Source organism: Siphateles boraxobius, unplaced genomic scaffold (genome assembly GCF_051911475.1).
Source record: "Siphateles boraxobius isolate OS27281-9 unplaced genomic scaffold, OSU_SipBor_1 13, whole genome shotgun sequence".
NCBI lineage: Eukaryota > Metazoa > Chordata > Actinopteri > Cypriniformes > Leuciscidae > Siphateles > Siphateles boraxobius.
The window spans coordinates 30,668,254-30,684,102 of record NW_027508733.1 but is presented as its reverse complement, the minus strand read 5'-3'; the positions used below and the strand labels follow the sequence as shown (position 1 = coordinate 30,684,102).

The 15,849-nt window shown below is 37.5% G+C and overlaps 1 protein-coding gene across 3 annotated transcripts in view; it reads left to right on the top strand.

Moving 5' to 3' along the window:
* The window catches only part of grm7 (glutamate metabotropic receptor 7), a 242,035-nt gene that overhangs the window by 78,258 nt on the left and 147,928 nt on the right, over positions 1–15,849 (top strand). For all 3 annotated transcript variants that reach the window (XM_077226986.1, XM_077226985.1, XM_077226984.1), the window contains exon 2: positions 2,606–2,822. In XM_077226986.1, coding sequence (XP_077083101.1) covers positions 2,606–2,822 — 217 coding nt within the window. The remainder of the gene's footprint in view (positions 1–2,605; positions 2,823–15,849) is intronic.

The following is a 15,849-nucleotide window of genomic DNA, read 5'->3' as shown; positions in this document are numbered from 1 at the left end:
ATATTGTTAGCTTGCTTCTGCAGATTAGCTTATCTGAAATTGTGTGAAGACATTTACATATTCAGTTCCCCTTAATACTGACATTTTACTCAAGGCAAGTGGTTATTGAACACACTGAAAAATAGCCCGAACGCTGTTGGCCCTCATTGATGATCATCTGGGGTCCGATGCCTCAGCCAAAGATACTTTCATATCTTCATAACAAGCTTTGTTCCTTGAGTTAGTTCATCATTTCGAGAGGTTGAATCATCAAGTTTTAGAGTTGAAGTCATCCTTGATCCTTACATTATGAGGCCATAAGAGTAGAATCTGTGCGATTTTATGCTAAACTGTGTTAAGTGATGTTAAGTGATTTAGTGTTTGTGTAAATTCTCAGCATGACCTCTTCTGAGGTGAACGACTTAAATGCAGCACTCGCTGTTTCATTACATAACTAAAAAAAAAACAATCAGTATATTAAAGCAGCTTGTCCAAGATGATAAATGTGTCACTGTGGCCTGTTTTGATTTAAATGCTGCTTAATGTTGATGTTCGCGATATTTTACATGTACGTATGATATTGTTAGTTTCTGCTTCTGTTTTGCCTGTGTTTTGATCAGGAGGTTCAGTAGTCTTTCTGAAAATGTGTCATAGCGCCCCCTACACTATAACAGTGAAAATACGGAAAGCTGGAAATTTCCGTCAGTAGCGGGAAAGAGTTAATTAGTTAATGCCTTAACTAACAAAACTGAATATACACTCAAAAGTTTTTGCATTAAATAATTTAAAGGGGTTTGAAGTGGTTAACATTTTATTAAATGTTTGACGCAACAACCATATATACTGTGTGTATATATATATATATATATATATATATATATATATATATATATATATATATTAGGCTTGCTACGGTAGTCGGTGTAACCGGTGTTACACGTGTTCAGTCGCAACACCGGTTTCATCACTTGCCCACGCGACACCAAAAAAAAAAAAAATGTTTAAAGCGTTAAAAATATTTAACGCAATTACGTAGTATCCGTTAAGTCCTGCACACGCACACATACACACACACACGACCCACAGAAAAGACGCGCGTCAGTATTGAGTTCTCTTTCGGTCTTGAACAAACCATAACACACACAAATTATGCCAAAATGTATGTTTTGTTGAGTGTCCTCATAAGAGTCTTAAATTATTTAAATAAAGTCTTGAATGAACGTAGATATTTGTGAGAAATCATAGTGGACGTTATTGAGTGCACTTATTCAATACCACATTGCACTGCATTAACGAGTGTACAGCTTATGTACGCTCAACGGCAGTCCGAATTCGCTCACTCGTTTTCATTCACTCCTTCAAGTGAACAGTATTAGTGGACTAACGTATGGAATAGGCCTTAACGTTACTTAGTGAATGAGTGTTTAGGGGGCGATTTCGGATTCAACCCATGTTCTCAAGCAGGGAAAAATAGAGGAGACTGACAACGCACTGACAGACAGGACCGAGCAGGTAATATTTAATATGGAACAAAGTCTCAACTTTCAAATTTGGTCAGTCAAAGAAAATTAAACAATAAATAGGCCTATCGTTTTGCGGCTCTTTAATGTGTCGTGACAGATTGTATCAGTTAAAGCCAAGTTCAAATCCAACGACGTTAATCTACCAACTCTTCTGACTGCTTTGTCGGACAAAAATTGTGGATTTTGATTGGTCAGATCGCATGTCAAACAAACTCCCTGCGAAGGATGAATTGACGCTAATTTAAAAGTTAAAGTGAAGTGCGCACTGCCACACCAGCTTTTTATAAGCATTGTAAAAAAAAAAGTTTGGTTTTCAAATTAGCGCCAATTCAGGGCACAATATCAAAACAGTGCTGCTCCGAATGACCACACCAATATGCATGCCTGTGCAAACGCACACATTTTACGTTTGAGTTTAAATTAATGATTTAAAAGCCCCGGCCATTGATACCGGTATTTCTGGTGTTGTCACACGTCGATTAACCGGTGGGAAAATATCGTCACCGCCACATCCCTAATACATATATATATATATATATATATATATATATATATATATATATATATATATATATATATATATATATATAATAGGGTTGAAGCAAACATTTAAATAATAGTGTCACATAAGCTCAGTTTGGTTGCACTTTATTTTACAGTACATGCACTTACGTGAACACTTAGAAACTAAGAGAGTACTGGTTTATATATATGGTAACTACATGGGTTAATTTTAGGTTTAGGTGTTAGTAGTTAATTAAAACCCAGTTAATAACTATAATAAGTACATACATGGGGAACAGGACTGTAAAATAAATAAAAAAAGTGTTGCCCTTATGTTATTAGAGAGAGATTCAAAGTCAGTGCAGCCTTGTCTCAATTTTCCTTTCATATAAGATTCATTGCAAGAACCTGCTGCAGACCAGCATTCATATTATGACCACGTCAAAGAGACAGACGGCAGATACGATTGCTTGTGAAAGTTTGAGTAATTGACATTCAATACGGAATCATGACGGGGAACACTCTGTCATTTTCCATTATAGGAGCTTTCCAACCGCAGCGACCGCAAATCTAACCACTGTCTTTTCATCTGGTTTCAGATTCCGCAGATCAGCTACGCCTCCACCGCTCCAGAACTGAGCGATGACCGCCGGTACGATTTCTTCTCTCGCGTCGTGCCTCCTGACTCCTTCCAGGCCCAGGCCATGGTGGATATAGTGAAATCGATGGGATGGAACTACGTGTCTACGGTTGCCTCGGAGGGAAGCTACGGCGAGAAAGGAGTCGAGGCCTTCATGCAGATTTCCAGAGAAGCGGGTGAGTCAGGCAAAACAATAAACAACAAGTCTTTGAAGATGAAGCCCTGAAGAACTCAAAGCTGTCTCTGCATGAGTAAACAAGTGTTGCAAAGACTCTTTTTTGGTTGTTTTAATAGCAACCTGTCAGTTTAATCAGTGTTTACAGTTTATATTTTTAAATACAAGCCTTATTCACTGTGAAATGTTTGGATTATGTTACTCATTCATCTGTGCAACACAAAGTTGATCGCTTTAGACAGCTGCGAATCATCAATAGGAAATTTGCAGTGTTTACCCAACAAGATTTTCACCTATCAAATAAATTAATATGTAAACAACACAAATGTCTATCAACGGTGGAGATGTTGTGTCTCTGAGACACTTTTCAAACACAACAAAGCACTCCAAGGAAAGAGGATTCATTCTAAACATCGCCCTCAGTAGTGAGTGAAGCCAATTACTAGACCTTAACCTAAATGACTGTATGGGAAGGTGTAACCTGACATGAAGAGAAATTGGGGTTCATGTATCGACCAAATAACCTCATGATTGTGTCATCCTTCCTAAAAATAGTCTTGTGGTTGGTCAATTTGTAAACAAATCAGTCTCTGAATCAGATATTTTTAATGAATCGTTTGAATCAGTTCAAACAATCAGTTTGTGCTCATAGCTGTTTGGCAGGATCTGGGAAAAACTGAACTGAAACGGTCCGAGTGGTTCTTCAATTCACAGATTTACTGAAGACTTATTAAACCAATAACATTGAACCATGCAGTTCTTTGAAATAATTCAACTGATTTGTGGAGATCAGTCATATTAACATATTATTTATTCTAATATTCCACCGATTTAGTGTGCAGCTGAAAATTGACCATAATTCCTTTATACAAATTTAAAGAAAAAAATTGTGTCCTTGTAACCTTAAAAGGACTTTACTTTTGGACTCCACTCCAACTGCATTGGTTTATTTTCTTAATAACCACATTTAATGCGTTTCAGGTGGGACAAAAAAATCCCATCCTAGTTTTTATTTTATTCAGTGTCCTTTTCCATGCTGAAATATGTTACATTATGGATTCTGAATGCCAATTCGTGTTGATTTTAGGAGAGTAAGGGGAGATTAAACACTTTTTTCCCTTTCTTTCTTTTGTGAAATGTATTATGTAAATATTTAAAAATGCACCGAATTTTGAGTGTAAAGTGCTTTAAGTGCTCGAGGGAAAGACTTCCCGTGATATGTGTTTAGACTTTCCAAGGAGCCTTTGGCGCAGAGGTCAGTATGTTGGCAAAAACAACAGCGCTCAGCTGTTTGGCAGGGCATTTCGCTGTGGTTACTTTATGGCTTAAAATGTAGGTGGATAATGAATGTTCTACTTGTACTGATAGGGACATTGAGCCTCATTCATGAAACACAACACAATTTTTTTAAACATTCCTTTCATAAATTTGTTTTTCTAGGGGAAAAACAAAGGAAAATTAAGGAAATCATAGGAAAATTAAGAAATGACATTTGATAAATTCGAACTTGAATGCACAATGTTCCACGTCTAGGATGAAAGTTTGTCTTAAAAGGTTAATTAAAATAATTTTGTGCCTTCTCTGCTCTTAGATACATTATCAGTCAAACGTCTGAAATAAAGAAGACTGTTTTTTTAAAAGAAGACTATTGTGCTCACCATGACTGCATTTATTTGATCAAAAAGTAAAAACATTAATACTATATTCTATTTGAATGTATTTTCAGTTCTTCATTGTCACACGATCCTTCAGAAATCATTATAATATGCTGCGCAAGAAACAGTTCTTAGTATCAATGTTGAAAACTGTATTTGCGGTTTAATATTTTTGTGGAAACGGTGACACACTGCCATTAAGAATTGTAATAAGAAATTAATACTTTTATTAAGCATGGATGCATTAAATGTATCGAAAGTGTCAGTTAAGGCATATATAATCAGGGGCGTAGCACAAGATCCCGGGCCCTATGCATAGGCAGTCCTGATGGGTCCCCACGTTCCTCATACCGCATGCGCAGTAGTGAGCAGGAAGTAAAGCCGCGAAATCAACGTCCCGGCCTCACTCTCGCTGGATCAATCACAAGCACACGCCTCTGCTGCAGAACAACCCATTATGTCGGTTTGAAATAATTAATTATAGAAATTTCGATATTAGATTTAAAGCTCCAATCTCATCAGTCCTCCAAAGATCCCGAAAAAAAAAAGTCCGTTGTTGCTTCAGTGACTACTTTGCTCAGAGAACCTGTCAATCACAGCTGTCAATCATGACGCCACAGCGCCGTTTTTGAAGCATTAAATAACTAACTAAAAACAAACTTATTTTAAAAACAAACACTTGAAATTACATCGGTGTGATAAAAACTACAGTAAATGACAGAAAATATCTTTGGAAAAAAAGATACGTGAAGTGTAATTTAATTGTTTAGTTGATCTCACGTCCCATTGAATAACACGGGGAGGCGGGGTTTATGAGCTATACTAGGACCAGTCACCGGGGGGCGATCAAGACGTTTTGGCTTCACTTTTCAGGGCTTGTGTGGCACGCTTGGGCAGTCCTGATGGGCCCCCATGTTCCTCCATGTTCTTTCCTTTCTTTTTTGGTGGCCTGATTTGACTTTCTTTGAGAAAGACATTTCTACAGCAGAAGTTTGCGTTCCACCAGATGCTCAACTAACTAACATAATCAAAATGCGTGCAGATGGACTAAACCATTTGGCGCATTAGCAAGGGGTGGGACCGTGACACCTTAGATAGAAAAAAATACTTTTTTGTATATAAAATGTAGTCAGTCAGTCAGTCAACCAAGTTTTCAGCCAATACACTAACTTTACATTTCATCTGACATTCATTATGAAATTTAATTAGAAAATATCCAGGTAAAATAAAATATATTCCAGACTCTCCAATGGCCCTCTCTCCCCTGGTAATCAGTACTGGTTTTACCCCCAGTCCGACGCCCCTGTATATAATGTTACAAAAAAAATCTGATCCCACTTTATATTAAGTGGCTTTTAGTACTATATGTACTTACATTGAAATTAATGATTTGATATGGACTGAATTGACTTATTGTGTACATATGTTTTTACATTGTACTTATATTTTTAAAATTAATTTATGTATAATTACACAGTTGACCCTTCCCTTACACCTTAACCTACCCTTAAACAGATCCATACCACAAACCACCACACCTGACCCTAACCTTACCCGTATCACACCTCATTAGCAGCAAAAGTGATTTACAAAACGACCTGAACACAATAAGTACATTGTACTTATTTTTCAATGTAAGTACATAGTACTTAAAGCCACTTAATATAAAGTGGGACCAAAAATCTATTTCAAATAAATTCAATTGATTACAATAGAAAACATTTATTTTAAATTGTAATATTTCACAATAATACACCTTGGTGAGCAAAAGACACTTTATTTAAACAACATTTTTTTTTTAACTCTTTCCCCACCATTGACGGAAATTTAAATCATTTGTGAGACAACACTTCTCTGCCATTGACTGAAATTTCCGGCTTTCCATATTTTCACTGTTGTACGATAACAGTGAAAGAGTACAGAGCAGTGTCGCCAGATGTACGATAATTATCGTATTTGTACGATAATTTTGACCTCTGTACGATGTACGATCAATAATGAAAAAAATCCCATAATGTACGATAATTTCAGATTTTTCAGTCGTTCGTCCAAAACACACATCCTACCGCTTCTCTCTCTGACCCCGAATCATTTCGCAGGCTCACGCAAGCACGTATACACACACACACACAGGCACCACACGGTGTTGCCCTGGCCCGCACGTCAACACTACCCCCCCCGTATTTCTTCCAAATACGATGATTTTGAACTTCTGTTACGATAATTGGACACTTCCAATCTGGCAACACTGGCACATAATCTCCAGATCAAAAGGCTTGTGAAGAAGAAACAGAAACAAGCGATAGCATTTGTAATCATATGCATATGTAAAATAACGCAATCATCAACATTAAACAGCATAAATCAAAACTGGCTAATGTTACCGATGAAATGTCGACCCAAGATGAGCTGTAGGACTGTGATTCTTTGGGAGTGTTGATGGACTCGATTTACTTCATCTGTGTTTTGATCATCGTTCTGAATCCGATCTGGATGTACTCTTGAACGAAAATGTGATTTTCTCAACTTTTTGCTCAGGTTTCAGCTTTTTGCTTTTTTTTTTTTTAATGAAACATACCCACTTTCAAGTGTGGATAAAAATAATGTTTAAATTTGTTTAATTTGTTTAAAAGCAGAGGGTCTGTTCTTTCTTTTGATACATTGCATGTTCAACAACATTTTCTGAGGGCCATGAAACTTTTGTGAAAATGATCAAAAATGCTGGCGGTGGCTTGCAACTTTTTTCAAAAACACTGGCGGGGAAAGTTTTAATTATTTCAAACTTCGGTGGTGTGTTATAATCTGCTATACATATTGCAAATATGAATGTTAAAAAAAAAATCCAAAATATCATATAGAAAGCTGTGAGTAGCTATCTTTATGTTGTAACACCTTGCATATGGATTCCCTCCAGATTCACACAACCTCAGATACTTTTTGGCACTCAGCAGATTCTGTTAATTGGCCCTACTGTCCGATTTAGCACTGCATGAGATGAAATATATCTCTTCTGTCAGTGAGGTACAGTATATAAAGCTCATATTAGCAACATTTCTCACTTTATCGAAAGCCTTTTGCACTTCTTCTTTGTGTAGCCAGTGAATTTATGTGTAGAGTTTATTTTGCAGACAGAAATTGAAGCAAACCGAACACCTACGTCCACACCTACCTCCAGGTATTTGTCATCGTAGCGTTGCATGCCAGATTTTCCAACCACCCCAGCTTGTTTATTAATTTTTATTTATGAAGCAATTTACAGTCCACTCAGTATCAGAAGAGAGGAGACAGTTATTAATGATCCTAATTTGCGTATTTGATTATCCTATATGAGTGGCAGTTCACACTGTTTATCAATCTTATTGCTTTGGCACACAAGTGGCACTGCGCTTATCCTGTGGGAGACAACAGAAACGCTTTTTCATATGGTTGAGAACACAGCTCTGTGTGATGTGGAATGCCTTCGACTTCATTATCCTGAGCTACAGTATGTTTGTATGTGTGCACATAACCGCTGACATCAAGACTTTAACGTGCTTCATTTGATTTGAATTAAACATGCTCACTGAACTTCTATCCACTAGAGGAGAAGATGCACCTGAGAGCTTTTTTTAAAAAAAAGAAGTTGAATGCTCTTGGGATGGTGTATTCCCAGGTAACCGGTTCTCTCACAGTAATGGAAAAAAAAAAAGTTCCTCTAATAATAATAGAATGTTTGTTCGAGAAATCTGTTAATACATAAAAATTATTTATACATCAATCATGGAATGTTTTTCTGAAACTTTTAAGTTAGACGTTCGTCTAAGTTTTTTTTTAAATGTTACTTATTTCAGAACGTTCAGAGAACGTTAAAAAGTAACATTCCCATAATGTTTGCAAAATTATTAAATTGAATGTTCCCTTAACATTTGTATAACCAAGAATTTGTTTTTTTTTTTAAACTTTTACATTTTGAGAACTTTTAGAACTTTTAACGTCCAGAGAACATTCGAAAAAATTGTTTTCAATGTTAGCAAAATGTTCTCAGAATGCTGCATTAAATTCAGCATTAAATCAAAATTGACAAAACCTATTTTTATGGAATATCACAGTATTTTTTTAATCTTTAATCAAATACAATTCAGGACATCCCAATGGCTAACCTGTCTTTAATATTGCAGAGAAGTGACTTCAAGTGTTGTCTGATCTCTCATCAAAATTTCAAAAGATTCTGCCGAGGTTATGATTTGGTTTTGACTTGAGTAGTCAAGGTGTTCAGATGGTCTTGCCCAAATAAACACACTCATGCCTGAAATGAGGGCAACCAAGGAGAAAGTGGATTGATTCATATTAAATTAGAATGTGTTTGTTAAACAGCTTTTTGTGGTTTGGATGTAATCAAGTTCTTGGATGTTGTTGATGTGCTACAGGCACTCTTGAAATCGAAATAAAAGTTTTGTTGGGTGCAGTGTCTACCACTATAAAAGGCACATAGAGAAATTCAGTCAGACAATGAGCATGACTTCACCACGCACCTGTCTGACCGATGCAGTATGCAGGGACTGAGAGACTAACACATTCATACTTATCAGCAGCCCCATATCGCAGGTTTTAGGCAAGAATGTTAATTTCAGTACATCACTAAATGTAATAGTCTTGCAAATACCACTAATTATGCTGTGTCCATTACAGCGGAATGAGGTAATTAATTGTCCTGTTCCTGATGACAGTGTTGGGTATGTCTTCATAGTATATAGTTTCACAGTTGTGGTTCCCATTGTTTGCACTTTCCTGCACATTTTAGATCAGCTCGGGGAACAAAGGGAAAGAAATTGAGCTTTTTGAATCTCTCTATCATCATCTTTTATGTCTTCAAATTCCTTTGAAGACTTAGGAGGATAATATCCAAACTGCAACTGTGAAAATGATCACTTGCAGTAGTTCAGACTCAAAAGAATCAAGTTAGAACCTTTGATCTGTCAACTTAAGTGTCACTGACAATGTTTTCATCAGTACTATAGCTTATAAGCACAATGTACGCAGAGGCCCTGGAGATACAGCACTCCGCCAGACTCGTTTCAAGTCATTTATCAATCAATGAATTCAAAATGGCAGTGTGTTCATATCATTTTATTTCTTTTGAGGTACTAATCATGTACAGGATTTGATCATACTGCAAAATAAAAAAAATGCTCCGTTCCAAAACCTGCCTAGACAGCATTATAAAGGTACAGTGTGTGATTTTTAGTGGCATCTAGTGGTGAGGTTACAAATTGCAACCAACAAAAGTTACGGTGGCCGACAGCAAAATATATCATCGTCTGAGACAGCAGAGAGTAGCCAGTTCAGCAATGAGGTTTCTTTACAAGGATAAATTAAGAAATTATGTTTACTTAATTATTCAGTAAAACTATATGTTATTGCGAATATTATTGTTAATTGTTCATCATTGTGTTAGTGTTTTATTCGCTGAACTAAGCTTGCTTCCTTGCACGAAGAGAAACATAGTAACGAAACACGTTTGTCCGTTTAGGGCCACTGTAGAAATGTAAGGGGAGGCGTGGTGTATGTAGATAGAAACTGCTCATTCTAAGGTAATACAAATTTAACGATTCATTACGTAAGGTCTTTATTCACCACTAAAAACTTATTTTTCTCAGTAGTGATGAAACGCGCTCTGTAGCGTTGTGTGTTCGCTGTCGGCTACGGTAGAAACATGACAACACAATATGTCGACCTTCATAGAAGGGGGTGCCCGCGGTTATGGAGATATAAATGTCTCATTCTAAGGTAATACAAACATAACGGTTCATTATGCAAGGTCTTTATACACCACTGAAAACATAGTTATGGATCTTATATTGCATTTCTGTCAATAGATCCTCAGAAATATTACACAATGCACATTTAAGGCATCATATGCATGCACTGTGTGTTTTTGTGCTTATTAGAGAGTCACACTGTTAGCTTAGCAACATGCTAACAGCAAACTGTACTGGAATCAGTCGTATCACACTGTTAGCTTAGCAACATGCTAACAGAAAACTACTAGAATCACTCGTTTCACACTGTTAGCTTAACAAAATGCTAGCAGAAAACTGTAATGGAATCAGTCGTATCACACTGTTAGCTTAGAAACATGCTAACAGCAAGTTGTACTGGAATCAGTCGTATCAGGCTCTTAGCTTAGCAACATGCTAACGGCAAATTGTACTGGAATCAGTCGTATCACACTGTTAGCTCAGCAACATGCTAATGGCAAACTGTACTGTAATAAGTCATAAGTTCAGTCTCAATTACATATATTAATTTGGCAGATACCTAATCCAAAATGGTAAATACATTTATAAAACAATTGTATCAGTTCATGCAGTCCTTGGGAGTCGAAACCATAATCTTGCCGTTGATAGTGCCATGCTCTTCTGTTTGAGCTATAGGAATGAATCTCCCACGCATTTCACTTGCAAAGATACTGCAAATGTACTGTTCCAAATCTGTCAGCTTAGTAGGCAGCTGCCTATGCAGGCAGCAAAGCAGCTCTCTATGTTTTCGAATAGAGTAATTATCCCTTGCCGTATTTGTGTAAATATGCCATCTAAGAAGCATAGTATCTCATTTGGCAAGACCACTGTCACATAATGACTACAACAACAAAAGTTTTGACTGAAATTGAGACTGTGGACTAAACATTAATGAGGTGGGTGTACATTTAAGTGTTGGTCCTACACTGTCACTTCTGGCAACATGGATTTTGGTATTGTATTATTTTAGATGGGAATGAAACATCTGCAAGGTCATTTGCATTTGTAATATTACGAGCATCATAAAATGATCCAAGATAATTACAAATATGGCAATGCATTAAGTGTTGGGCTTATTTTAGACTAAATCAATTTTAATGCAAACTTCTTGATATTGTTTACACCTCTGCAAGGCCCAGGAGATAAAATGAACCATACCTACTCCCTGAAATTCATCGTAATCCAGAGCCACTGTCAACACAGGCAGCTCTGACATGTTTTCTATTCTTGAAATGCACTAGAGTAAGATTTGTGGATCTCAGATGTCAGAGATAATCCTAGTTTTGTAACTTTTTCTTCCCCGTAGCTGCAAGATCTAGGAAAGCCTGAACATCCGATCATAAATGCTTGTGGCCTCAAGCTCTTTGAATCTTAATAGTTGCTAAATGACTAGTTTCATTGTTTGCCCCAGAAGGTGTCTTCATGAAATGTGATCAATATCTGTTGATATTTCTCTTAATAATTAGTTTAGGAACTCATTAGTCTGAGTGTCCCTATCCTGGATTACATCTAAGAGATGTACTAAGTGGTCCAAGATTGAAAAAGTTCACTGCTTCGAATAAATCAATTCAACAATTAGTGTCATCTACAGCGGCAGTGGTCGTCACTTTAATTTCACAGTTGTCTTGCCTTCAGTTATCCTCTGAAAGTGGTAGGTTTGGTTTCTCTCAATCTCATATGAACCGAACCCGATTAGCCCAAGAGTTGCAAACTATGGCATGAATTGCACTGGAGAGACCTTGCTGTTCCTCATGGCATCTACAAACACTTGCCCTGTGGTTCTCGTTGTAATTACTTGGTTGATTTCAGGCTTAAGTCTCATAATAGCACTGGATCAAAAGAACGTAGAGGCAGATAGCTATTAGCTAGTCAGTCACATAGACTCGACTTGGGCTCAGGTAACAATTTAGTGCCCTGTGGAGTCTCAAGTCGAATGGGGAAAGCTGTTATTAAGATGTCTCTCCCCCTGTTCTACTCAGGCAGTGAACACAGTGCCAACATATCAACGAGAGCTTTTCACACAGCTAGGCCGTTGGCCAATACATTATTCATCCCCCTTCCAGAACTCTACCCTTCTCCATCAGCACCAGTGGCCCACAAATTGTACATGCAGGGAATTGTGTGCCACTTTGCCCTATTTCGTGAGCCAGTACATTGGAAGCTGCAATGCCTGAAAAAGAGAGAAGCATCCACTGGGAATTAAAAGATCCCCCCGTCCTATCTCAGAAAAAGTCAGCAGGCTCAAATGGTTGAATCAAGCATGGTAATGATGAACTAATGAGGTGTGACTGGACCTTGTCACAGTTGCTCCACCCTGATCAATAGGTGTACAGTTAAGGGCTTGTTTGATGTTTGTAAACTGAACCGTTGATTAATGATTTAGATGTACGGTTACATTGCACGAGTACACAATGCAATTGACCTACAGACAAGATGCAAAACAGAGTTTGTGCAGCGAGTGTGTGTGATTTTTCCACAACTTGTAGCTTGTAAATCAATGTCCTTCTACTCTGCCTTTGTAGAGAACCGTCACTCTAGGGATGGGCAATATGACCAACATATTATTTAATTGTATGAGTCATTTTATATCACGTTAGTGGTCTCTACTTACCAATACTGTTGGTACAGAACAGCTGCAATTCAAAATCAGTTTTTTGGCCCCATTTCACAACCTACTAAGCTGTCTGTATAGAATAAGATACATGTTAGGGGATCAGTGACACTGCTGATGCAAAAGGTAGGCATCAAGGTTATCCCTTCTAAGATACTTCCTTTTGACAATATTCTAAGATAGCTTTGCACATGTGATGCGGAGAAGGAAATCCCATCATCCATATAGTGCTTTCACAATTGATTTGCTCTTACCATCCGATTGTGGTTGTATCTCTCTATAGTGTTACTCGATTTTAGTGCTGCATTTGACACTATCGACCACAATATTCTTTTAAATAGACTCGAAAATTATGTTGGCATTAGTGGAATTGCACTAGCATGGTTTAAATCATATTTATCTGACCATTATCAGTTTGTAGCAGTAAATGAAGAGATGTCTTATCGATCAAAAGTTCAGTATGGTGTACCACAAGGCTCAGTACTATAACCATTGCTGTTCACTCTGTACTACTCTTAGGAGATATCATTAGGAAGCATGGCATTAGTTTTCACTGTTATGCTGATGATTCTCAGCTCTATATTTCTTCACACACTGACAAAACGTACCTATTCACAAAATGAACGGAATGCATAGCAGATATAAAAACTGGATGACTAGTAATTTCCTACTACTTAATTCTGAAAAAACAGAGGTTCTAATTATTGAAAACCTCCACACGTAATAACCCAGAATACTGTTTAACACTTGATGGCTGCTCTGTCAAGTCCTCATCGTCAGTTAGGAACCTAGGTGTGCTCTTTGATTCCAATCTTTTATCTGAAAGTCACGTGAATAGTATCTGTAAAATAAAAAATTTTCATCTTAAAAATATATCTAAATTATGTCATATGCTCTCAATGAAAAATGCAGAACAATTAGTTAATGCGTTCATGACATCAAGGCTAGATTATTGTAATGCTCTTATGGGTGGTTGCCCTGCAGGCTTAATAAACAAACTACAGCTGGTCCAAAACGCAGCCGCTAGAGTTCTTACCAGAACCAGGAAGTACGACCATATTAGCCCGGTTCTGTCAACACTGCATTGGCTCCCTATTAAACAAATTTTAAAATATTGCTGATTACTTACAAAGCACTAAATGGTTTATCTTCGCAGTACTTGAGCGAGCTCTTAATGCATTATAGTCCTTCACGTCTATTGCGATCTCAAAATTCTGGCCAGTTGATAATACCTAGAATATATAAATCGACTGCTGGCGGTAGATCCTTTTCCTATTTAGCACCAACACTTTGGAACAATCTTCCTAACATTGTCCGTGAAGCAGACACACTATGTCAGTTCAAATCTAGACTAAAAACACATCTCTTTGGCTTAGTATACACATAACACATTATAGACTTCCATAATTCAATGTTAGGCTGCATAGTTTAGATCAGCCGGAACCGGGAACACTTCCCATAAAACCTGATGTACTCGTTACATCATAAGAAGGATGGCGTCTATGCTAATATTAGTCTCTCTGTTTATCCCGAGGTTTACCGCAGTCTGCCGGATCCAAGCCGTATCCAGATCTGATGGAGGACCAGCGCCTGGACACGACAGTTTTAAAGATAAAATGTTGTCGGGATAATTCCGGTTCGGAGCACGTTAAGGGTTTTTCTGTTAGAACGGTGTCGTGTTAGCGGCCCCTAAGTTCATAACTAATGATCTTCACAACGGAAGTGAATCAACCAAAACTAACTTTAGCTGGACAATAACTTTATCATAGAGCTGTGGTAAAGCCTAAACAATCGGTTTCGGTAATTTCTATTATCACTGTAAAGCTGCTTCGAAACAATACATACTGTTAAAAGCGATTTATAAATGAAGGTGACTTGAGTGGACTTGACCTTAGGAATGAGTAATCGGAAGCTTAGTGATGGTACTGTTAAAGTCATGCGATTGTGGTGTTGTTGGTTTGAAGTCTAACTTGAGTGTTTTACTACTGCAGATTATAATTAATGAGATCAAAATTGACCATTCTTATTTTTTTTATGGAATAAAGAATGTGCCTTTTGTCAAGGAAACTAAAACTTCCAGGTTGGCCTACAAAAAAAGTAATTCCTGCAGCAATATTGCAATGAATGCATATAAACCATCCAAGATGTAGGGCGAAGAAAGATAAATGTTGATTATATGGAGATGCGTAGTAAAAATAGAAATATTTGAGTATCAAATGTTTAGGTTAGCTACGTGTAATGCTAAACTCTGCTAAAAATCAATTGTGAGTTATCTTTCCTATGCTCTTCGGTTGTAGAGTGCTATTTTGCTGCAGATGTAAACCGTTCCAAATTGGCCACTTATGAGGATTAATTTAAATTAAGAAGCGCTTTTTGGAACAGGCCTTATGTTTCCCATTTTTTTAGCCTGCTGCTTATGTTAGCTTAGCCAAATGTTTTTGTCACTCAAATTGCTGTTCGCTACAAAAAACAGTTATGATGGAACATGTGGAGTTACACTGCTCATTTATAATGAATTCTTAATGTGTTAATCATCAACTCATGACTTCATTATGCAACATAGTTTGTTCACTATAAATCTTCAAGACAGCTTATTCACCCCCAGCCCCTTGAACACGAAACTACGAGCTGCGCATCGAAAACAACCCACCCGGCTAGGGTTTAAGGAGGCGTGACTCTTTTTATTGAGACAGCAAATATATTCAGGAACGCTGCACAGCATACTGGAATACCTGCGGCCTGGGCAAGTGCTTTAAACCGCAGGTTCCCCAGTATAGCCCAGGCTGATCTCCACGACTTTAAAAGGCAGATACACTGCTGGAACAGTGGAACCGCAGATCCTACATTAATACCACACGCTGAGGCCCAAAGACAAGTTTCAGTGTAGCTGACTTCCTCAAACAGAATATTTAAAACATGAGCAATGCGCCATGGGAGTTTTCCCCTGTAGCCAGTTGCCTTTCCCTTCTCAACAGTCTGTTTTTA